This window comes from Triturus cristatus, chromosome 1_1, assembly GCF_964204655.1.
Source record: "Triturus cristatus chromosome 1_1, aTriCri1.1, whole genome shotgun sequence".
NCBI classification, from domain to species: Eukaryota; Metazoa; Chordata; class Amphibia; order Caudata; family Salamandridae; genus Triturus; species Triturus cristatus.
In genome coordinates this window covers 59957481-59982908 of record NC_140579.1, presented here as the reverse complement: position 1 = coordinate 59982908, position 25428 = coordinate 59957481, and the positions used below count along the sequence as shown (strand labels likewise).

Sequence of the window (25428 nt, the reverse complement as noted above, 5' to 3'; positions counted from 1 at the left end):
AGTCACTCTCTTTCAGAGGCACATCTTTTATGTCCGGACGCGGTTTGGTGCAAAAATCAAGCACTTCCAAACAATCATGATCAACATCATCTTTCACCTCTGCATTCACAGCATCAGGTAGTAATGTCAATGGGTTCACATTAGTTCATCTTACAAGACTCACATTTGCAGCACCCAAATCACTTTTTCATACTTAGTTAGACGACTATGCGTCATGAACTGTGTTTTACTTCTTGTCAAAAGGATCGCCACATCATCGGGAACAAACACTCTCAAAGGGTATCCCATTATAATTTCTTCACTTTGTTCCGAACTCTTACAGGTGGCAGCCAGGGCTTTCAAACTTCCAGGCAATGCTACAGCTACTGGATCTAGTACAGCTGAAAAAAAAGCAATCGGTCGTCTCAATCTTCAATGTCTCTACACTAATTAGGGAAGAGCACATCCATCTCTCTCACTGCAATAAAGCTCATTTATTTTTCATAATCAGTCATTCCAAGAGCCTGTGCTTCACACAAGCTGTCTCTCAATTGTTTAAAAGATTTCATCTATTCTATACTTAGCTCAAGGGGATCTTTCACATCACTCCTTGTCAACCATAATAGTGGTTTTGCTATCAGCGAGAGATTGCTGATCCACTGTCGACAATATCCCACCATACCAAGAAACATTCTGACTTCTCTCTGTGTCATTGGGGCTCTCATTCCTTTAATTATTTTAATTCTGTCCATTGTTACTTTCCTCAGGCCTTTTTCAATCTTATGACCTAAGTATTGTATTTCTTTCTGACAAAACTGCAATTTTGATGGGGATAGTTTAAGTCCTCCATCGGCCAGATGGTTTAACAGGGTAACTGTGTCAACCAAACATGCTTCTCGCGTCTTCGATGCCACCAATAGGTCATCGATGTATTGAACAAGCACTGAACTTTTTGGCATCTTCAAATCTTCCAGTGACTTCTTTAGATTCTGATTAAATATTGAAAGACTCTCTGTATACCCTTGAGGGATACGGCATCATGCCAAAATACGCTCACCGAACCGGAACGCAACAATTTGTTGGCTATCAGGGTGCAATGGAATAGAAAAGAAAGCATGACACAAGTCAATGACTGTGTACCGTTCTGAATCATGCGGAATCTGATATAGAATTACCGAAGGGTTTGGCACAATGGGACATCAAGGAACAACAATTTTATTCACCTTTCTCAAATCCTGTACTATTCTAAAGGTCCCATTTGGCTTTTTCAAACCCATGATCAGAGAGTTACATAGACTGCAAATTATTTCTCTCAGAATACCTTGTTCAATCATTCTGTCTATTACACGGGTTACTCCTGCAATTATTTCTGGTGTTAATTTATACTGAGGAATATTCGGGTAATTTAACTGCTTCTTTCACAGTTATTTTCACAGGATCTACTCTTTTCATTAATCCAACATCCTCTCCTGTGAAATCCCACACTTCCGTTCTCACCGTTTCTTTTAACTCTTGAGGCAATCCTTCCAGATCAAATACAACAAATTCTTCAGTAATTTCAGGTTCTAAGTTTGCCATTCTATACAGTACATCTTCATCGGGAGTTTCAAAGGCTATACCATCAGGTGTACAAAAGATGGTGCAGTTCATCTTGCACAGTAAATCTCTCCCTAACAGATTTACAGGACTAGTGTCGCATATGAAAAAACGATGCATGTTAGTGAATTTCCCTATTCTAACTTTTACAGGATCAGTAAGATAAGCGTTTATCTGTTTGTTTGAAACTCCAACTACTTGGATTGTTTCACCCGAGAGAGGAAGCTATTTCACTTCAGCTGATCTAACAGTTGAACGAGTAGCACCAGCATCCACTAGGAAAATAATGTTTACTTCATTCACCTTTCCATCCACAAAGGGTCCTGTCTGGTCTACCTCTAGAGTTGCGCCAAGTAAGCACTCCTCTTCCTCTCCTAGGCACCGTCAATAATACTCTTCTGACTCACTCTCATCGCGTTGCAGTCAATACTGCGAAACGGCACCAGCGCGTGGTAGCTTTGTTACCTGTGGCTATAATGATGAATTATCACCATTAGCTTTCAATGGCAATTTACACTCAGATTTCCAATGCCCTAATTTTCCGCAATTATGACATGGCCATTTCTTTTTATGCTTCATCAATGCTAATCTGTCCTTTTCCTTTCCCAATATTAGGCTTTTGTTTTGCTTGCCCCATTCCATTAGCTTGTTCGATTAACTGGGGTTCTTGTCATTCCGCTACCTTAACTTGTGCCCACATTGCCTTTTCTTTCAACTTACGCAGTTTGGCTTCAATTTCATCACTAAAATATTTTGCATGTCGCAACACTTCGTCTATCTTCTTGTTTTGCCAATCTACTGTATGCTATTTAATCATTTCACTAACTTCAGGCCTTAAACCATAAACAAATCTGTACACAAAATGACTCAAATACTTTTCACTTAATTTCTCGTCTCCACTGTATTGTTTAAAAGCCAACAATAACCTTTCTTAATACGCATGCACTGATTCCTTAGCCTCATGGTGAGTTCTGTCAATCTTTACCCAGTCAGTTTCCTTCGGAGGTACTTTATTTTTCAAAAAAGTTATTACCTGATCATATTTTTTCATTACTTCTGGATCGGGGGCTCCCGTCTTAGGATCCCTAGGATATTCTTGTGTTGGCCAATCTATTGTAATCTTACATTCTGCCCATAAATTTGCAGGCACAATTATATCAAAAAGACCATTCAGATCTATCCATAATACCTTTGAAAGTTTGACAAACCTGTCCACCTGTCTGTACCATTCAACCGTTTTTTCTCTTAACCTTGAAAAATCATTGGTAGATGACAAAATATCCTGTCTAGTCCATGGAACATGTACATATCCTCCTCCAGGAATTTCTCTCATGGGACATTCTGTTACCACTGACTCTTTTTCTCTCACTGGGAAAGCTAGAGAGGCCTTGTCTGTAGTTTCCTCTCTCCTTCAAAACCATCTACTTTTCCATCGATCCACATCACCCCGTTTTCTTAAAAGTGCGACCAGTTCTTTAATTTGGGTCACTCTCCCTGCAGTATTCAAGTTTTCAATATGCTTTTCAGAAAAATCTACCCTGTATGGCTTCTGTAATGACCTTATTTTCTCAAAATCGATTCCCATTTTGCTCGCTGTTTCTTCTAATTTTTCATGCACAGTCCTTGCTCTCCAGGTTATGCTTTTACATAAAAACATTAACTCCTCATCTTGGTATGCTTTTAATTTTTCAGTTGGAATTGTTCCTACAATTAACTCTTCTAATGTTACTTTTAATTTTGCCACATCTAGAGGTTATGGTTCTGTATCTTTTTTTCTGTAAACTTCTTAACCAATCACTTAATTCTTCCGATGTTGGTCCTACAGGAGTTGTCTCTATTCTCATTCTCTCTGGGGTTTCTGTTGCTGATTCTGTTGCCATAGGTGTCTTACTCGCTGGACTTTGATTTACAGTTACATTTTTAGGGGTACTTAATCCTGATATTCCTGTAGTAATCTTCCATTCATTTTCTCCCGAACTACTCCTTTCTTTCTCCTTTTGCATACTGCCATTATATGAGACCGTTAAACAATGTTCACTATCTTGTTGTTTATCAAAAACAAGTATCACTGGTCCTATAGTTACAGGCACAGTCACTGCTTCCATATTCTTTGTTAATTCTCTAATCTTTTCAGTTAATTCCAGTGTAGTTCTAGCTAATTCTGCAGCTTTTTCATTTTCAGTTCTTACTGTCTGTGATATTTCTGAATCTTTAAATGGATTATTTTTCCCCAAATTATTCAGCATTTGTTCAAAATTTGTATTTGTTACAGTCTCCTGTGGTGGTGCACTTGGCGTCACCAACGCATAATCTTGCTGATATGGAGCTTTTGTTTTATAAAACATGTCCTTCAGCACTTCATCTTCCGATTCACTCACTCCATACCTGTAACCTTCTGTCCCTGTGTTATTTCTCTTTTCTGTGCATTTTCTGCCAATCATCTCTCCAGCATTTCTCAGAGGAAACATACCATCAGTCATGCTCGCATTTTGCCATCTTCTCATTCTGTCATCATGACTTTCTTGACCACAATGTCTACCAAATATATAAATTATACCTTCTCCCACTCCGATGCATTTCCCTTTCATACATCTCTTCTTCCCATTCAGTCAAAGCCTCAAATTGGGTAGGTCTGGGTTTCGGTTCTAACCTCATCATTCTATCTATTAAATTTCGTAGTACAGCTAAACTAAATGAACCATTTTCCGGAAACGCTAATACTCCATCATCTTTGGTATACTTTGCCCAATTCTCCAACCAAATACATGTATGATAACCATATTTCGCTACCATAAAAGATGCAGGCGTTTCCGGTGGAGGAAGTATATGTCCTTCCCTAGTTCCAATCGGTTTATCCTTTTTAAATAGGTCTTTGATTTTTCCAAACCATGATTTTTTCTCTTTCTCAGGTGCATCGTAGTACATCATTTTATTTTCAAAAGTTCTTAATCAACTAAGCTTTACAAGTCACTTCTTCACGGCTTCTCCGTATTCTGACCAATCCCAGCGCGACTCACACTAACGCACCAATCCGGAGCATCTACGTCACTCTTGGAATTCTCCACTCCCAGCGCGTCTCACACTAACGCACCAATCAGTGAACGTTTCATCTGTCTACGGTTGACCAATTCCAGCGTGGTCTTTCTGATGTCAGCCTCTCTCACTACTCCTGCTCTTGCTGACCCCTCCTTTACCAAATTTTATCGGCAAACTTTTCTTACGTTTTCTTTAATCAAAATCTGTTAGTAACAACATAAAACATCTCCATTGCCTGTTTCGCTAAACCAAAGAGATAGCTTTGTTTATTTACACAAGAATTCTGTCTTTCCAGTAGGCATCGCTTACCTCTACCCTACCACAGAATGTTTAGTTTTCTGATAAAGTAGCACTTCCCTCTACCTTATCCTTCTATCGAGAAAAAGGCAAACCTGTTTCTCTGGGGATAAGACACATGTGGAGACAACAATGCTCCTGAGAATTAAGGCCAGAGTTTCACAAGAGAACCTATTACTATACCACTCACACACATTCATACAGAGAATTCCCTGCCATAACACAATTCCGTGTTATTACAATTCTTGAAACCAGACAATGTTCAATTCCATGTGACTTCTCTTGCCACATAAATCCACTCCCTACTTCCCGGAAGCTTCAAATTTCCGACTACATTTAACATAAACAATCACCCAACATAAAGTGTTAAACATAAATCAATAATCACCAAACCAATACAATAAAACCATCAAACTGCTACCAAGTAATCTGATGCAGCGCAAGGGACAAAATTTACATATTCTCCATATGTCACAGATTCTTAATCACAACAACTCATTCATTGGTGGGGCCCATAACACCAACACACACTCGCCATTCAATAAATCTCATCCAAATCTGTACACAGGAGAAAAGCGCTGGACATGTGGGTACCTTATTACCTATCAGGATTAATTTGCTTTATATTATATACATATTATACATATACATCTTCAGAATCCTGACCTTAACATCAAGGCACTCCACCATTTGGTCGATGGACCAATTAGTTGGACTGGTTGATGGTGAATTAGAACCAGCTAAAACACAATTAAAACCTAGGAAACATTTGGTATTTTCTGTAATTAATTAAAGAACCACAAACTCATTTCTTATTATTTCAAATTATGTGTATCTAATAATACATTTCTTTGCGTTTGCATTTATTCACTACAGCTCATAATATAAATGTAGTTTTATTTAAAGAGAAATCAAACATTTAGTAAATAACATGAATTTAAAAAACACAGTCAATTAATTACCAATTTGCCAACTATGATGGATTCAGATCAAACAGAGAGTTATCCGCATTCTCTAGTACAACTCCCAGGACAGGCTGTCTGACCCACAGCAAAGGATCAAACCGTCAGACGAAATATAGGATGCACTGCAAGTTTCCTCCCAAACGCCAAATAAACCCAAGGCAAACCAACAAATCGCCAACAGCTCAATGCAACCTAACACCATGAACGATCAAAAGCTACTGACGGCACCCTATTGCGGATGAGGGAATTTTATACCCCTTTTCCGTCTTACTTCATACTAACATGCGACATTTGGGGGCAGAAGAAAATGTTCTGATTGGACAGTCTGGGGTTATCTGTGGGTTATTAAAAGTTTCCCAGGACAAGACTGGTTCTTCATGATGTCTTGGCATAGGAAGGCACAATTTTATTAAGTTTTGGTTTTGGCTCTCAGGCGAGAGCAGTGAATGCACCTCTTCCAAGGTGAAGAAATTGTATTACACGGGTTCTTTATTGTCCTTTCCGCTGTTCCCACATAATCATCTGTTGGCAGGCGAACAACTCCTTATCCTTGACAGAGAACACGGTGTCAAGAGTTCGGGTCATTTGGTGATCTCCAGAGCCATCCGGACATGTGTAGAAATCATCGCGCTCACATGGTGGCATCTGCTTCAGAGAACGCCATCTTGGGTACTGTGGCCTAGTAGGCCCGAATGCCAACTTAAGCAAAAACACACATAACAGTAATTAATATATAGAAATGAAGATTCTAATGTTTAACCCCACACTAATCCCAATGTATATTAGTAATTTCCTAGCTGCAGCAACATTTAAAGCGATAATACTTACCATTTGATGATTTTAAAAGCACAAACAATCACAAAGCAACATAAATCATGCAATTTCCTATTTCACCACAATCTATGATTAGTTTGCGTATCATAATTAATTAATTAATTGTTCTGCCATGAAATTAGCATTTTAGTCCCACGTGTATCTCGTGTTTATCAAGGTGCAAAGGTTGATTAATACATTTTCACTGCAAACAGGTTATTGGAATTTAATATTAGAATGATTACGTAATTAATTTCATGCAAATTAGAGGAGGTATACAAATTTTGTTTTACCTGCTCCATCAATATTCAACACACATATTCAATCATTATAACATGAACATCAGGTACTGCTAGGCATTAAACACATTCGAAAATATTACTAGCAGTACTAGGCCCACTCGTATTCTTATAACATTAATCGTATGCACAGTGTAGGACAATTCCTAATCCAACCCCATCCCCCACAGAGAGAGAACACCCTTATGTGGTGCGACACGCTGTCCACCGCAGACCCACACTAGCACTACTGATAATACAGTCCCACACTGTCATAGGGTACACCCGGGTCACAACGATGTCAAAAATATGTACATACATAAAATTAGAACACTTTTTAGCAGCACTACAGTTTGGAGCCACGCGGGTAAACCCAATGTCAAATGTATTGCGCTTGTGGCCTGCAATTAATGTATAAATCGGCACCGCCGGCCAGTGTCATGAATCACAGGTGGTCCACAGGCTATCACACCCACTCACACACACACTCACTCTGCACCATTACACAGTGCTACAGGTACCAGCCCAGTCCGTATGGAACTGTCTTGCATACATATGCACTCAGCACCCTAATGCGGTGCCAATGGTACCCAGCAGGTCAATGGATAACACCCTGCAGACTTTGTGGCCCACAGCCTCCCTCCACTCTCTAGTTCAGCCCGACTGTGAGTATACCCCTGGATGGAAGATAATCAGCCCCTTCTCCCGGATAAAAGGCCGCACATGGATAGTTTGAAAGAGACCGTGAAAGCAAGGGTTGAATTCAAAGTTCTTGCCTTCGTCTACAGATCTCTTCATTCTCACACCAGATTCATCTTCTCGAGAAGATCTCTTGGCACCAATCCTGTTGCTCTCTCCAGCTGGTTAAGCTTTTCGTCCCAACAGTTCCATCGTGCTAATTGTAAGTCTTGGGAGAGCAAACTCTTTAACGGCCCCCAGTTTTACTTACAGGACAACCATTTGCTCCCTTCCATTAGATCGGGAGATCTGGTGTTTCTGCTGGCACCTTTCCTCTTCATACTCCTGTCCGTGACTTCATGCCCCCGCCTTGATGTGTTTTGTTCCATTTTGTATGCAAAATAAGCAAAAAAGATTTGTTATGCTATGTGTGGCATGCACAATTATTGTGCTATGTCATATTTCAACCTGTCATATCATGCTCAGTTTTCCTATGTCACAGCATGATGAGCTGTTCTAGTGCATTTGTCCTTTCCTTTCTATTAGATGTAGATGAGGAGTTTCCAGTGGATGACAGTCTCACTGACAACGAAGGGATGGGACCTGGTTCAGGAGAAGATGACTCGGCAGACTCTTCCTTGGGAAAGGACCCACCACTCAAAGGACAAGAGGAGGTAAGTCCAGTGCCTGGTACCTGTGTTAGACAGCTAAGGGACTTAAGACTCTGCAACAGAGATCTGATTGCAGTCTGCAGTTAACGTTTTTAGTCTCACAAGTGCTGGTTGAGCCCTTAACTTTCTGAGGTTGATAACTGCAGTACCATTGTTTTGAGTAGTAGAATCTATCAGCTTGGATTAAGTACTTATATCACGGAGGCCTTCATAAAACAGGCATCTACTAATGCTATTGGTTTGACCTGGGGAGAGGATAGCACTGTGCGCACATGCACTACCCACCATTCACCCTCTGACCACCTGCGTCTTTTAAGTAAGTAACCAAGAAATATGTTGTGTGCCTTCGGCTTATCGATATTCCCTTGCCTTTTTACCCTCTCTCTAGCCGATAAGGTGCGGGCAACCTACACCATTAGCCTAAGGAGCAATGTTCTCCCCCATTAGGTAAGGGTCACAGTGCACCATTATTGAACATTCTCCTGTCTTTCAAAATAACCTCCACACTCACGTAAACTACCGGTCGTCGTTATGTGCAGGTGGGGCAAAATAGCGGCCCTCGCCTAAAACGTCCCGTACAGGCAACGTTTGGTGTTTGCCTCTAGTTCGGCTGACCAGTACCCGCAGCACCAGTGGAACGCCGAGACTTCTGCCGGGGTTCCCCCTGATCTCACAGGCACTACTGTAACCACGGATACCCCTGGGTTGCCAGGTGTGAGTCAGTTGTGTCACCACTCTCCTGGGTAGTCGGCCATTGGGCTCCCTGCCTTCCGCCTCCGGGGGTATCTCTAAACAGGGTGCCTAGAGATTAGGGTTCTGTGCTGACAGGGCTGTCTCCGTCTGTGTATGTGTCTTTCTCTCTCAGTATGATTACTTCTGCCATGACATGGGGTCAAGGAGGCACACCTTCCAGCCTCCCTCATGTTTCTTCAATGCATGTCTTTCTCTCTTTTTAGGTCTTGCCTGGCAAAAGCAGCTATTGCGAGTACCTTTTGGAATCGTTTCTGCCGAGGGCTTTCATGCACGCGTCTGCATGGACAAACATGGCTGCTCTTGCCATTTGTCCATAGCAAACAGCATGCGCATGTCCGTAAGAACTGTGGACAGTCCGACGCCATCTTGCGAAGCTTTCGTTGTCATAGTCACATTACATACATAACGGGACTCTCTCCCACACCCACTCTAAATCTCAATATTTCCACAGCGGGTCTCCGCCTCCTCCACGCCTGCCTGCTGCCTCAGCTGCCATCCCGGCCGTGAGGTGCAGTCATTCTCTCACAGCACGTGAGTGCATCTCCCTGGGAGTGTCTGACAGCAGCTCCCGCTCCTCAGCCGAAGCTGTGCTGCCGTGCCAGCCCACAGCCCTCAGTCTGACAGCGCCACTGCCCAGGAACTGTCTGCGATTAGCCGGGATGTGTCCAGAGGGTCTGTCTGTCCCAAGACAATGATGCACGTGACGCGCTGCCTTCTGATTCTGGGTAAGGAAAGAGATTATTTTACACACGTGCGCTCAGTGTCCCCGGGTCTATACCTTTCTGCCTGGTATGTACATTTCCTCAATCATGCTCCGATGCCCACCGCTTTTCTTCCTACTCTACAGGATGTCTTTTGCCGCTTCTAGGCGCTGTAAATCTGTTTTTAAACTCAGGATATGGAGGTGCAAGCAGCTCGAACGCTGCATTGTATTCTTTAGTGCGCACCCGCATGGCAGCGCGTTACTCGTAATTAAGTAGTAGGTCATTCATTCCTCGAGGTCAGGCATTCTGATCTCAGTCAGCCCCCTCTGACCCCACACTGTGTGGTCTGAAATGGATCTGTGTCCAGAGAATCGAAGCCCCTCTCTGTGCGGTCACCCACTCTATTTATAACGCTTCACTCCCATGGGAAGAGCTATCAGTAGGGCAGCAGGCGCAGTGGCACCGAGACCAATGATCAAAGGGTCTCTTGAATTTAAAGGGCCCTCTGCACCCATATTGTGGCTGTATTTCAGCACCTAAATGGGGACATTAGGGGTGGTGGTATTTTCAGCTTTCATTAGGGCGCGTGGCAGTCTCCCTACGCCACTGCCCTACCAGTGGCATGGGGCCTCGACAGCAGTGTAGCTGGGGGGGGCAGTGGGGGTGGTCCGCCCCAGGCAGCACTTTTTTGGGGGCGGCCGCGCGGCACTAGTGGCCCGTTGCGGCAGCCTTTATAATTTATTTGGGGACACTCACTGACACTACTGTCAGTCACAGTAGTGTCAATGTCCCCCAAAACGGCGCCTGCCCTGCCGACAGTGCTGCCCATTGCCGCCGGCCGCGACCTCCCGCGTTTGTGCTTGCTTGCTAAAAGTGCTTGCATTCTTGCCCCACAAAGGTCCTGAATTTTCATAGTCTCTGATCTGAGTCCCTGTTGCCCCACAACGAGAATTAAAACAATGAGGTTGAGAAATGAGACAATGCCTCTGAACCGAGGCGTCAGCCAGGCACAAGGAGCGTCAACCACGGTGAAACCCTTTGTTTTCCGACCTTAAAGTTATAGTGACCACACCGTCATCCGCTCCACTCAACACGCTTGCACAGACGTCACCCAAGGATTACACTGACACTTTCATTGTGGGTGAAGAACTGCTGCAGGTTTATTTCATACAACATAAGTATAACGATAAATGGGTTATCTTACGGGCGATCCAGGGCAAGCAGCCCCTCGCTGCTCCGCCCGCCTGGTGAGCCAGCACGCACGGTGGGTCGATGCCCGGCAGTGCGGCACATATTTTCAGATCATCCACTGGGTCACGTGATCTGTCTCCTAGTCCCGCCCCTTTTGACAGGGGCGGAGCGTGTTATGGCACACCCCCGGTTGGTCAGGCCCCCCAACCGCCCGAAGGACTAACGGGGCGCCGTCGCGGTCTTCCCAGAACCTCCTTCGGCTCCCGGACCTTGGCTCGGGCACCCTTACTGTGCTGGACAGGGGTACCCTTACTGTACCGCCTGTCGCAGAGGTACCCTTACTGTACCCTTCTGCCTCCAGATCGGCCTGTAACTCCGCCTGCAACGCAAACAGACATTTTAAAACATTCCAATAACGCGCCGCCTCCGCCGCGCAGGGTAAGCGGAAAGGGTGGGAATACGCGTGGCCAGGTAGGAGCGGCGCGCAGGAAGCAGAGGAGGATCTGGGGGAGAGAGGCGCCTAAGAAGGGGGTCTAGCCTCGCCCCCCCGATCGACACGCCTCCTAAAGGCAAACTTATTGGGTGCTCCCCTCCCTGGGTGCGGCCTCGCTAGCGAGGCGGAGCAGGGGAAGGGGGGGGATGCTGCGACGGGCGGCCACTAGAAGGCTGCCCTGCTGATGTCCCTCTGCGTGGGACGCGGGCAGCGGCATGGTGACCACACCGTCATCCTCTCCACTCAACACGCATGCACAGACGTCACCCAAGGATTACACTGACACTTTCATTGTGGGTGAAGAACTGCTGCAGGTTTATTTCATACAACATAAGTATGACGATAAATGGGTTATCTTACGGGCGATCCAGGGCAAGCAGCCCCTCGCTGCTCCGCCTGCCTGGTGAGCCAGTACGCACGGTGGGTCGATGCCCGGCAGTGCGGCACATATTTTCAGATCATCCACTGGGTCACGTGATCTGTCTCCTACTCCCGCCCCTTTTGACAGGGGCGGAGCGTGTTATGGCACACCCCCGGTTGGTCAGGCCCCCCAACCGCCTGAAGGACTAACGGGGCGCCGTCGCGGTCTTCCCAGAACCTCCTTCGGCTCCCGGACCTTGGCTCGGGCACCCTTACTGTGCCGGACAGGGGTACCCTTACTGTACCGCCTGTCGCAGAGGTACCCTTACTGTACCCTTCTGCCTCCAGAACGCCCTGTAACTCCGCCACAGCTCTGATGAGGCTTCCGTCGCTGCCAGAGCCCCCCTTCCTCCCTTCGCTGTTATAGGTGCCCTGCCCCTGCGAGCCAGCTTTCAGTGGGCTAAATTATGGGTCCTGTTCTGTAACCCGTAAATGACGGCATTAATTTGCAACATTACTCAGAAGCCCAGGGCAGACTAACAAAGGATGTCTTTTGGCCCCACTGCCGTTCAGCTTAGACGTGACTGGTGTTCCTAGCTTTGTTAGCGATGCCACTGCAGATCTTCCTAATGTAATTATGGGAAGATCTAGCACCTACATATGGAGCCAGAACTGAACCATAGCTGAATTCGTCAATCCATCGCTTCCCTTCATATCCTAGCACGAAGGTTTTAATTTCCACTTTGTCTACAAAGGTGATGTATAGATAGCGTCATGGTTCCTGAATTGCTGCTGCGGGGATTGCATGATTTCTTAGCAGGACAAAACATTTTAACGTAACTGCTGAATGGACGCATTCTTTTATCATGACTCCGGATAAAGCCAATATGACTGACTGAGCTGCCGAAGAATATATCTCTCAGCTCGAGGACCCAAATCTGTGAACGTTTCCCACCTCCCTGGCTCCAAGGAAAGGCTGAGCGAGAAGAACAACACCTAAATCTGATTCTCAGGCTGGAAAATATGCCATGGGTGAAATAGGCGCTTATGGACCTGCAATCCTATTAAGATTTTTCAATTGGCCAAATTAGGTGCCTACCTGGCTTGGAATTGTGTTCCCAACAGCTACAGCACAATAAGCAGGGTGAAGGTAACGTGCGAGTTAACCACTTTACCTACGTATATAAACACAAGCTGACATCACGGGTATCTAAATTTGCTTCCATTCACATCGTATTATCCTATTGTTTACTACAAACTGACCCATATCTTAGCAACATCTCCTCGTTTTAGCCTTTCTACTTGCAAATTAAGTTACATTAAATTGGACGATAGAGTCTTATACTAGTCCCGCTGTTTGTCCCAATCTTTTCTTACTCTCCACTGGGACAGCGTATCCAATCTCCTTGCTTGTTGAATAGAAGCTAGCTTTTGGACTTTATTGCTGCTGAAAGGAGTTAATAGGTTTGCCTACAGTCCTTGTTATACCGGTGTTGCTGTGCTATAGGTAATTCGTGGCACCGACATCGTGGCTTGAAAAGGAAACTTCTTATTTTATCAAATAATTTGTTGTGAGCCCCAGTTATGATTTCGTTCATATCCTCATAGTTGGCAGTGTCTCTATCTTGCCAATAGCTGGGTCACGTCCGCCTTAAATGATGACAATACATCTGGCTTTTCCGCTAGCCTTGCCCATTAACCTGTCAAATGTCAGTGGAGAGCAGCACATCTCTGGTCATGCTTATTTCAGAAGGTGTTAAGCCCTTTCCATTACTAGAAAGTTTAAGTGCAAAATTCAAGAGGTATGGTCGCTCTCTGCTCTCTCAAATATTACCATGAAGATGAGGGCATGCCATTCACGGGTGTCTGGTTGAAGTATGCGCAGGTAATCAACACTAATTCCCACGTGCAGTGCTGTGAAACGTTTGAAGTAGTTCATCAAATTCAGCCAGCCACCCCCTAGGTGGAGGCTTGCACTCCCAAACTTATGCTAGTGTAAAACCCGGCCACACCTCCAGTTCAGTGAAATTTAGTAATTCACGACACTGACAACCCCAGGGGCCAAATACTGGGCTGTGTAAATGCGGCCCAATACCACCATGAACAATTAGCTTGGAGTGGATGGGTGTTAACCTAGGCTGGCTGAAGGAAAAAACTTTGACAATCACTCCTGGCAAGAGGTAGTTATCCAGCCCGCCTTACTTCCTTTCCCAGTTCGACACAGGTCAAAGAAGAATGCCCCTTCCAGAAAGGTCCTGGCCTTATCCCTGAAGCCTATCCATACAGCATTCTACCGGAAATCTACAGCATTGCTTTGTAAAGCTTTTTCTGGTTCCACAATTAATTGCGGTCGATATGCTCTCCCTCAGTTTGAACAAAATCTTAGCTAATCGTACGCCTGCCTACTTCCCAGGGCTGTCTGGCTTAATGCTTTACGCCTGGAATTGCCCCATCAAATGTGGCCTTGCACTGAAACTTAACTGGGTTGTCTCAACGTTCCTTTTAGAGCTAGAAACGCCCCCGTGCTCCTTGTGCTTACTAAATGGACCCGCTCCTTAGTTTCCAGCACACAATGCACTTAAATGCCATCTGGTCCTGGTGCCTATCAAACAACAGTGACAGCCTCTGTCACCTTCATACAATACATAAACAAACCTCACAAGGTCGCAGGAGCGGCAAGCCAGGCTAAGTCTCGGTAAACCATGTCACTCTGTGCTTTCACTGGCCTCCCTGTGGAACAGGGAGAATAACCTCAAAGATGTTAAGTATGATAGACAAACCCAGGCCTTCCGCATGTCTCAAAACAGCTCAGGCTGCTGCCTTTCCTGTATAGACTAAGCTGCCACTATGACTGAGTTGCAGAAAATATCACACCAGCTGTTTCCGAATAGCAAGGCTAAAGATGAAAGGCAGCCGCATCTCTTAACTTAAGCGTGGAACTCACAAAATACCTTCAAGATGTTATGTATGACACACAAACCCAGGCCTACAACTTGCCTCAACACAGCTCAGGCTGCTGACTTTTCTATATACACTAAGCTGCCACTATGACTGATTTGAGAGAAACCTTACCCCAGCTGTTTTCTAATGGCAAGGCAAAGATGAAAGACAGCAGCATCTCTTGACTCAAGCGTTGAACTTACAATAATAACATCGGTAGCTCAATTTCTGTTACACCTTTCCACAAGCTGACCATTGCATCATGGTTGAGACTGGGTTTTAGGCTGAACCTTGACATATTTGTACTCCTGCTGCCAGGGAACATATATCAATATATATACCTTCCCTTATCCTGTTGCACCACTTGGGACACAACTTCGTACCTTCGTACCTACCGGCATGGAACTAATGCCAAAGCGATTCCCCCCTAGTACCGGATAATCCTAATAAATGCTGCATTTTGGGACAAAGATACCAGGGAATAAATGCAAAGGGGGGCTCTCCAGTGCGTGTGAACCCATGTCATTGCGATTAGTAACTGTTGCTCTGTTCGAGCTAGAACATGCGACTTTATTCATTTAATCAATTAATCAGCAAAGCATGCTGGAGATGAAGGAATATGTGGCCGGCCCAAGGATATACAAAATGAGCCACGGCGTTGAAAGGTTCCAGGGACATGGCTGAGTGAAGCGGCCTCACGACTTTTGTGACCTTGTAGCGCAGGTACGGCTGGCCCTCGAAATTTATTTTAACTGACAACACAAGGTGAAGCCCTACATGTGGACCTACGGAAAAAGCTGCTGTATTGCCAGCGGCGCAGGAGTCTGCATAAGACTCTGCATAAGGGCATAAGCAATGTGGGTTTTTATTCCTATTAAATGCGTGCCTATGCACGATGATGCCGGGCCGATACCGAAGGCCATTGGCACTGGTGCGCCACAATGCAAGCTTGCCTGTATCACAAGAAAAACCTCTCCCAATTGGACATACACACAACCGCTTCTAGTGTCCTGCAATAACCGCTATTCCGAAACTTGCTAACGAAAGCTACCATTGGCCAGAAATTAGTAAAACTAAATCCATTGAGCGAAACAAGCGCCAATCAGTGACAACAGTCTTAAGAAAAGCACCATCAGCAAGTAAAAGAAGAAAGCATAAAAAGAACTACTAAAGTAGCATACCTTAATCATGTTTATAATGATTATAAGGAAAATAAATATACGTTCTTGTATATCGAAAGCTATACGAGCAATGCGTTTTTTTTTGTTTTTTTTTTATTTTATTTTTTTTTCTCTTGCACTTGCCACAGAAAAGTTCATGATCTGTAATTTTTTTTTTTTTAAATGTCATGCAACGTGTAATATGTCTCAACTTTCCTGCAAGGAACCTCTTGCTGTAGCACAAAACTGCATCATGCTAAGATGGCCGCTTCGCTCCAAATGCCTGCCGTCCCTGTTTGTTTGTTTTGTTGGCCACTAGTCTCTTCGTATGGAAAGCTAGGAAGCCTGACAGCAGTTCCCGCCCATTTTACCCGCTGCTACTTTCCTAATACAACTGTCCACCTCGACAGATGATGGGAGCCGTGTTGTGTATCGGATTTTTTGGACTGCGTGTGGTTCACGCAACGGAAAACATTACTCTCTAAGGTCACTTGTAAACGGCTATGAGAATTAATACATATATTTTGTGCCCTTACTAACTAAGTCGCAGAAGCAATTAGATGTTAGGAATCGGGTGAACTTTGTGCCGATGAATGATCACTGCATCGCCCACACACGTGCGCTTTCTGGAAGCCGTGGCAACCGCCCCCTCCCCCAAAGCAGCAGGTGCAAGTGCAGGAGCCCCACAGACGAAGCGCAGACCGTGCACCCAGAGGCGCGCAGAAGAGCAGCATCGGGGAGGAAACCGCACTTACAGAAAAGGGATAGTGGCAGAAGTAAAACAAGTATTTGCAATGCGACCGGTCTCGCCTTTGGACCTCACAAGTATTTAGCTATTCAACACATTATGGTGTTCATTATGCAGCTCTAGGATGAGCGTTCGAGCGCACTGTTGACTATTAGGGCTTTCAGATATACCTTGCAAGTAACAAAAGGATGCCTCTTTTGAACATAAGAACCTGCTGACCTATTAACATCATACGCACTCTGCAATCCGCTCGGCACACGTTCTTTGCAGCAGGCACACCACTCTCCGCACTAACCACACCGAAGCACAGTAGCCCGCGGCGAAAGCAGGCATCATCGGCCTTAACGGCCGAAACCGCTGCGCACCCATACCGCGCGAACTTGACCCGAATGCAGCGGAGCACCTCGCACGAGCACCGCATCCACACTACACCAGCAGGCACGGAGAGACCAGGCGACCCGCCCCAGAATCACAGGAAGCGGAAGCGACCCCGAGACTCGAACTCCGGCACCCAGCCCCAAAGTCGGCAGGCTAGCCGGAGCTCCACATCCCCTCCCCGATTCATACACGGGCCCGACCGCCAAATATAGAGCGCGACTCCGCCGAACCGCCCCGGCACGCACCAAACGCCCAAACGTTAGTAACCACTACGCACCCCAGGAGAGCAACCACACCGCAAACACCAGCCACAGCATCAGGACACTGCCAAAACGCACGGCGGGCCCATGGTCCTCACCAGAATGACCACTGTCGCCCCGCACCAGCAACCCGCCGCACCCAAACCGCCATCATGTACAACACCCCTGAGCATACAACATATGAGCACCGCATGACTGAGCCCACAGGCTCCCAAACAAAACATCAAACCATCTCGCCCTATGTGCAAAGGGGTGTGAAGACGAGCTGCATCCCCGAGAAAAGCACACGCGCCACCTCTGTTCGAAGCCACCCCGCACTAGAAACCCCTGCGAAACAATGAAACTAGCACATGAAACCGCCATGAATTCGAAAATCTGCAACTGCTCAACCGGAACCCGCGGCAGCTATGCACATCGAGCCCTTCCTTGCCAAGCGAAACTCCCCCTCCCGCAAGATGACAAACAACAACTACCCAACTTGCGGCTTCAATAGCATCACGTGGCCACGTTATGAGGTACCATGTAAGAAAAGATGAAAAGCAAGTTCAGAAATACACAATGTACTCATCGCACATGTATACTAGGCCATCGGCGACAAGGTGGCTCAGCCAGGCGGAAAACAAACCATGAGCAAACCACGGGACGTGCCATGGTCAACGGAAGCGGAATCGTCCAAAACCTGTCGTACAACGGCCGCCAACAGCACGAGCCACGAAGACCGACCGCTGCCAGAAAGCCAGGCGGGAAACCGACCACAAAGCGCCTCGCCAGTTGTAACTCCATTTAGTGTAGCGCTTTTTCACGGCCGCAACGTCTGCTCTCACCATGCACCACACGTGGTCGCTGTGCTCGCACACATCACCCGCGCGCACAACCGCTCCCACGACGGCAAACCCAGACAACCCGCGCAACTGATGCCGCCGGCAAACCTCCCTCAGCGCTGCTGCCCAACTCCCCAATGCAACTCTGCTCCGGCTGCCGCGCCCAACCCCGCCGACCCTGGATGCATTCGGAAGAAGGACCCCACACAGGCAACCAGGGAACCGCTCACTGCACAAACCCGACCCCCACTCCAAATGGGGCCCGGGACAACTGCTACGGCGCCCGACCGTCCCCCGCATAGCCCACACCGCCAGGCAAAAGTCTACGTGGGAGGGGGCAACAACACTGCTGCACTCACCGGAAAATGCCGACGCCAGGACCCGACAGCGGAAAAAACCGACACCAGACAATGGACCCACAATACGCGTGGCCAGGTAGGAGCGGCGCGCAGGAAGCAGAGGAGGATCTGGGGGAGAGAGGCGCCTAAGAAGGGGGTCTAGCCTCGCCCCCCCGATCGACACGCCTCCTAAAGGCAAACTTATTGGGAGCTCCCCTCCCTGGGCGCGGCCTCGCTAGCGAGGCGGAGCAGGGGGGGGGGGATGCTGCGACGGGCGGCCACTAGAAGGCTGCCCTGCTGATGTCCCTCTGCGTGGGACGCGGGCAGCGGCATTCGCATCCGGCAGTCCAGTGCACTTAGGGAGTTGCCATAACTTGATAAAGTGAACGCCGTGCCAGTGGAGGACACGGAGACAATACACCTTCATATTATTATCCGAAGCTTTTCTATGTAATGATTTCCAAACAATAAAACACAGCCGAGATCACAGGAGGCGGGAAACACAGATCGGCAGCCATTACCTACGATGTCTGGGGGCGCTGTGCAATGATTGCAACCCTTCAGCCCACTTTCAGAAGCTGACGTGAAGGGGCGGAGTTTGCAGCCTTGTTTTGGTTGAAAGCTGTTCCTCTGTGACAGTGAAAAGCGTTCCCCGTGCGAGGCGTATGTGTCAAGGAGGAATTTACAGACAAGGCAACACACAATCGCGTACATGGAAAATACGCTTTAATGTTACCTTCGATGAAAGAAGAAACCCCCAAAACACATAGGGGCAGATTTACAAGCCCTTACGCCACTTTTGCGTCACTTTTCCCCCGTTAGAAGTGACGCAAAAGTGGCGCAAGGGGCTTGTAAATCTGCCCCATAGGGTCCCTGTTGATTTCTTCTGGCATGCTTCAGGCTTGTAGGGGATACTTCTTGTAGGCCTGTCATTTGATGATGTATTAGGGTAATACACCATCCGAATACCAGGTCTTTGGAGACTCGAGTACTAAAAGACATGAGTCGTCTCAAGGAAAACCACAAAAGACCTTGCTTTTCACACTTCTCTTTAATGTAACTTTTTTTCACCATGCAGAAAAACACATCTTCATGTGAGCCGACCTTCTGCAAAACAACCAATGAAGCCCACTGGGCTTTCTAAACTCTTTCAAGAAATATTGTTCATGAGATGCCGCTTTGTTCATAGTTGATCTGTCTGTCTGTCTGTCTGTTACAGTGCCAGAATCATGCCCTGACATTAAAAAACATGACTACACGTGTAATTCAAGCACATCCGAGGCAGTGTGACACCTAGGCACCAAAGTTCGCCACATCTAAATACAACCCATGATTCAATGCAGACCACAATAATAACAAGCATTGACAAAAGCAGTAGGTTTAGTTCTATATAGTGCATGCCTAAAGACGCAACATCCATGCACATATTCCTGCCTATAGGTCACACATGCAAGCAGATAGATCGACAAAAACCCATAGGGATACAAATTTGCAAAGCCCACCTGTCATGTAGTTATTTTTAAATGCACACTGAACAAATAACAGAGGCTCTCACACAGACAGGATACGTAGAGAACAAGCATTGGCATAGCCAATAGGTCTCGCCTTTGGGACCTTATAAGTGTTTAGATTTCCAGCACAATATCCTTGGTGCAACTACATCAAGTGTTGCATGGCTAAACACTTATAAGGTCCCAAAAGCGAGACCTATTGGCTATGTCAATGCTTGTTTATCTTTCCTAGGTTATGATCAGGAGTGGAATTGAGTGAATAGCCTGGACTAAAGGACTCTTAGTCCGAGGCCCACACTGATTGCCCTAGAGGGACATTCCCATCCCTCTATTTTTACTTTATCACGTGCACTACACCACCTCACATAGCACGTTGGCCCTGATGAAACGCTCACGATCGTTAAGACAATAGAGGCGTGAAACATGTCGACCTGACATTTACCTGGGCTCATTACGCCTACAGGGGTAGCTCACTAACCTATGGGTTTTTTATTCTGCCAAGGGTGCTACTTTATTAAAGCACTTTTTTGGCAACTCTTAGGCAGTTTTATACGCTCTGCACGCACTTTATCACCCTTCACTTAGGACTACTCCACACACCCGCACGCATCAAACGGCAGCTCTCTAAAACATCTCCGATAAAGCGACGCTTTGGGGGACCCATAGGGCATTGCACACCGGCTCGACTAGGAGCAATTGCCCAATGATGAAGCATGACATCCTTCGGGGTGTGTGAGGGCAACAAGAGACAAGACTTGTTCTCCCCCATTGTGTCCTATACCTAGGACTTACATCTTCTTCCTTCTCATCCTGCTCTTCTTCCACCCGTTGGTAGGAAGCTAGGCAGAGACTTTAACACCACCCACCCTGGAACAGTGTCCCCCTTGTGTTGTATTCATGGTTAGTATGAAGCATGGACACTGGACCATTAACTAGCTCCTGGTCCCCTCTCCCCTCTTTTTTGACATTGGTATAGCACGGCGGCTCAGCCGAGGGACCTAATTTCTTTCCTACAATATTTTCTTTCTTTCTTATCCACTACTCCCTCTGAGACGTGACCACCACCACTATGGAAGACAATATGGGCTTGATTTTCGGTGAGGATATCGTAGCCGAAACCCTAAAGACCCCCTCATTACCTTACAATGTGACTGGAATTCACTAGCCTCCCTCAAAAAGCTACAAGTGAAAATTGCCCTCCACGGGTCTGTAATGACAGAGTACCTTCGAGCAAATACAGCACCCAACGGCCTAATAGTGCAGACGGCGCCTAGGATCTTCCTAGAGGACGTGATGTTTAGACGTGAATGGAGTCTAATTGCATGTAAAGCACTCGCGATTGTATTATCTTAATCATTAGTACAGCCAAGCGTCTTTCAGAGGCATTGATCATAAAAATCAACATTGCAGAGAGTAATCTGAAGGCAGGGATTAGTCTATCAGCCTTTAAAACACACCTGGCGGAAATTAACGCAGAGATCCCTGACCATCGAGACTACCTTCTTCAACAGAAGATTACCAAGCTACAGAAGGAGATCAAAAGATTTGAAAGGGAGAAAATCTACCCCTACACCAAGGATGATTTCCAATCCACTGATAACGATGCCTTGTCGGATGATGGTTCATCCACATCTCAACACTCTGGATGTTCATCTAATAGCAATTCAAGCACCAAAGTTGGGGGAGGCATTCAAATCAACAAGGACTCCTTTCACCACCACCGATGCCCCCGATGTACGGATATCTCAATCAACCTTACCCGCAACAAGTGCCGGTATGGTACCCCCCCATCCGGGTCCACAACCAGGGTTCCAGCAGCCATTTTTCCAACATCCTTCCCCTCATTTTCAGAACAGAGGCAGGGGCTGATGCAGAGGAAGAAGAAGAAGAGGGAACAAGCAGGTACAGTGGCAGAACAGGGAGAACCATCCCAGAATGACAAGGAGCATGACGCACCAAAAAAACTGATAGTCAACCTGTTCAAGAGGGAACTCAACACTGACGAGACCAATGTACTGGAACTGGGCCTAGGCTTCGTGCCTACACCCAAAGAAGACAACTTCAGGATGAACAAGGCATTACACCAACTATTCCGTAAAATAAGACTAAAGTCTTTCTTTAAAGAGACCATCAGTCCTGAGTGTAATGTCATGGGACTCAGACCACCATCTAAATTCACCCCCACAGCTTGAATGGTCCCAAGCGAGGTTCTTACGTTTGAGAAAGCTAACCTACTCCAAGCAAGGCCAACCTACAACAATATGTCCAATAGAACCCGGTGCACTATCAATTCTCTAAAAGAAGATGTCACGATCATCATTAAGCCCGCCAACAAAGGGGGCGCTACGGTTATCATGACCTCCAGGACTACGAGAATGAGTGTTCGCGACAGCTGAACAATACCCAATACTACGAGAGACTCGAAACAGACCCCACCGAACATCTACTTGGGAAAATCCACATAACGAAGCAACAACTGAAGGGTGGATTACATCTAAAGAAGCAGCTTTCCTAGTGAACCAAAACCAGAGGATGCCATATTTCTATCTTCTACCGAAGATCCACAAGGGGATCCTCCCTTCCCTCCCCCCCCCCCCCGGCCGTCCCATAGTTTCAGGCATAGTCTCCCTCCTGGAACCATTGAGTCCATTCAGTGACCACTTTCTACGCCCATTGATCCAGGCAACCCCTGCATACCTCAAAGACACCTGCGCTGTACTCAACTTGATTCAAGAGATTAACGATGACAACAGAGGAAATCAACCTCCTCCTCACACTCGATGTAGAGGCACTATACACCAACATTCCCCAGGAAGCCACTATCGAGGTAGTGGGGGACCTACTGAGGCAGGCGGACCTACCCACTGATACTCCAGCTAACGTCATCATCGATGTTATCACATTGACTCTAACCAACAACTTTTTCATGTACAAAACTAACATATACCACCAAATACAGGGCACCAGCATGGGGAGCACCTTTGCTCCAAGCTTGGCCGGACTGTACATGTCTCACTTCGAAGATACCAACATCTTCACAGACACAAACCCCTTCCGAAGGAATTTGATCACCTGGAAAAGGTACATCGATGATGTCTTCATCCTCTGGAAAGGCACCGAGACAGCTGCTTCAACATTCCATGAATGGATTAACAACCAAGATCCCCACCTACGCTTCACCAAGACTTCAGTGAAAAAGCTATTCCATTTCTGGACTTACTCATAACCCTCAAAGACAGTTACCTCCACACCACAACCTACAGAAAGACTACAGACTGCAACAGTCTACTCAGTTTCAAGAGCTATCACCCTAAAGCACTGCGAGAGAATTTACCTTACGACCAATTCTTGAGGATCCAACTTAATTGTAGCAAGGTACAAGAGTTCGAATCCGATACAAACACGCTGGCAAACAATCTACGAGAAAGGCACAAGCCAACAGACGTTATCTCCAGAGCCAGAAAACGTGCCAGAAATAACACCCGTCAAGGACTCCTAGAGACCAGGGAACCCCGTACCAGCGACGTAATCACTTGCGTCAACACATTTACCCAGCTATCAAAAATAAAGAAAATTGTCAACTGAAACTGGAAGAACCTCAACACTGACTCACTGGGGTTGGATCCTCCCCATTTCGCCTTCAAACGGACCATGAACCTCCATGACCAACTGGTCAATACACGCCCACGAGTAAAACAGAAACTCCAAGAAACAACATTATGGAATCTCCCTGCCGTGGCTGGACACCACCCTGTGGCACATGCGGAGCCTGCCCCTCTACGAAGCACACAAAAACACTACACTTGAATGACTTTATATGGGAACGGCGAAAACACACCAATTGTAATACCACGAACTGTGTGTATCTGATTACCTGCCCTTGTCCCCTCAGATATGTGGGGATGACAACCAGAGCTGTCAAAGTAAGGATCGGCGAACACAAGAGTACCATCAGACGTGGACGGATGGCCACCAAGATGACCAATCATTTCATCGAAAAGGGACACCCTTGCAAGGCCATACAATGGACTATTCTAGAAGCTAACCAAGGGTGGAACAGCCAGTTACTTTTACGTCGAGAACAGTGCTGGGTGCATCGCCTACGGACCCATGAACGAGGCCTTAACAAAGAAATCCCATGGTCGGAACTCTAACCTTCCTCTTACACTGACGTCTCCAGGATCTGAATTCTAGCCATGGCGGACTTGGCCGTCACTGTAATTATGACACTATCGCCTGTACACGCATTATACACGACACCCTTAGGCTCTAACAACATCCCAACAAACTAGAACACACCAGCCCTACATAATGTGGGAACTCCGTAACATATCTGAACCACCCCCCTGGGGTAAGTGTGCATTTTTCTGGTGCATTTTTTCTGATCGCTCATGCTGCAGAACACAACCCACATTACGGATCCCCTTCTTCTTAGTGACCCTCTTTCTTCAGACACCAAGTAACAGCCCAGTTGGGCATCACTAGCATGAGTGGGGCCATTGTCGATCATTCTTTACAATTACCATCACGTAAAGATAAACACCTCCGAGTAACGCATTACTGACATTTAGCACTGACGAGTAACCTCTGCCCCTCACTCTACGCATGCGCAGTGCCTCTAGATCCCGTAATTAACTACTACACAACACGCATGCGCACGTCTGCTAACACTGAGGCGTTGCACATATGCACAGCCTTACAATGACGAGGCCTACCGCATAGAGGAGCCACCCACGGGCAATTAAGGTCTGTACTTATTGATGGCCCCTACCTGCTCTCCCTCACTTCCAGGCAGGCGGCAGGACGATGCAGGTTCAACGGAGCCGACACCCAAGCTTATTTCTAAGTATAGAGATGTCTACTATGACTAAGGACTGCGTCTTTTAAGTAAGTAAAAGTAACCAAGAAATATGTTGTGTGTCTTCGGCTTATCGATATTCCCTTGCCTTTTTACCTTCTCTCCAGCCCGATGAGGTGCGGGCACCCTATGCCATTAGCCTAAGGAGCAATGTTCTCCCCCCTTTAGGTAAGGGTCACAGTGCACCATTATTGAACATTCACCTGTCTATCAAAATAACCTCCGCACTCACCTAAACTACCGGTCGCCGTTATGTGCAGGTGGGGCAAAATAGCGGGCCTCGCCTAAAATGTCCGGTACAGGCAAAGTTTGGTGTTTGACTCTAGTTCTGCTGACCAGTACCCGCAGCACCAGTGGAACGCCGAGACTTCTACCGGGGTTCCCCCTGATCTCACAGGCACTACTATAACCACGGATACCCCTGGGTTGCAGGGTGTGAGTCAGTTGTGCCGCCACTGTCCTCGGTGGTCGGCCATTGGGCTCCCTGCCTTCCGCCTCCGGAGGTATCTCTAAACAGGGTGGCTAAAGTTTAGGGCTCCGTGCTGACAGGCCTGTCTCTATCTGTGTGTGTGTCTTTCTCTCTCAGTATGATTACTGCTG

At 46.6% G+C, this 25428-nt stretch overlaps 1 protein-coding gene across 1 annotated transcript in view; it reads left to right on the top strand.

Moving 5' to 3' along the window:
- The window catches only part of LOC146869397 (uncharacterized), a 92697-nt gene that overhangs the window by 34674 nt on the left and 32595 nt on the right, over window positions 1–25428 (top strand). The window contains exon 2 of the mRNA XM_085636282.1: window positions 8189–8316. Within this exon, the coding sequence (XP_085492408.1) occupies window positions 8189–8316 (128 nt within the window). The remainder of the gene's footprint in view (window positions 1–8188; window positions 8317–25428) is intronic.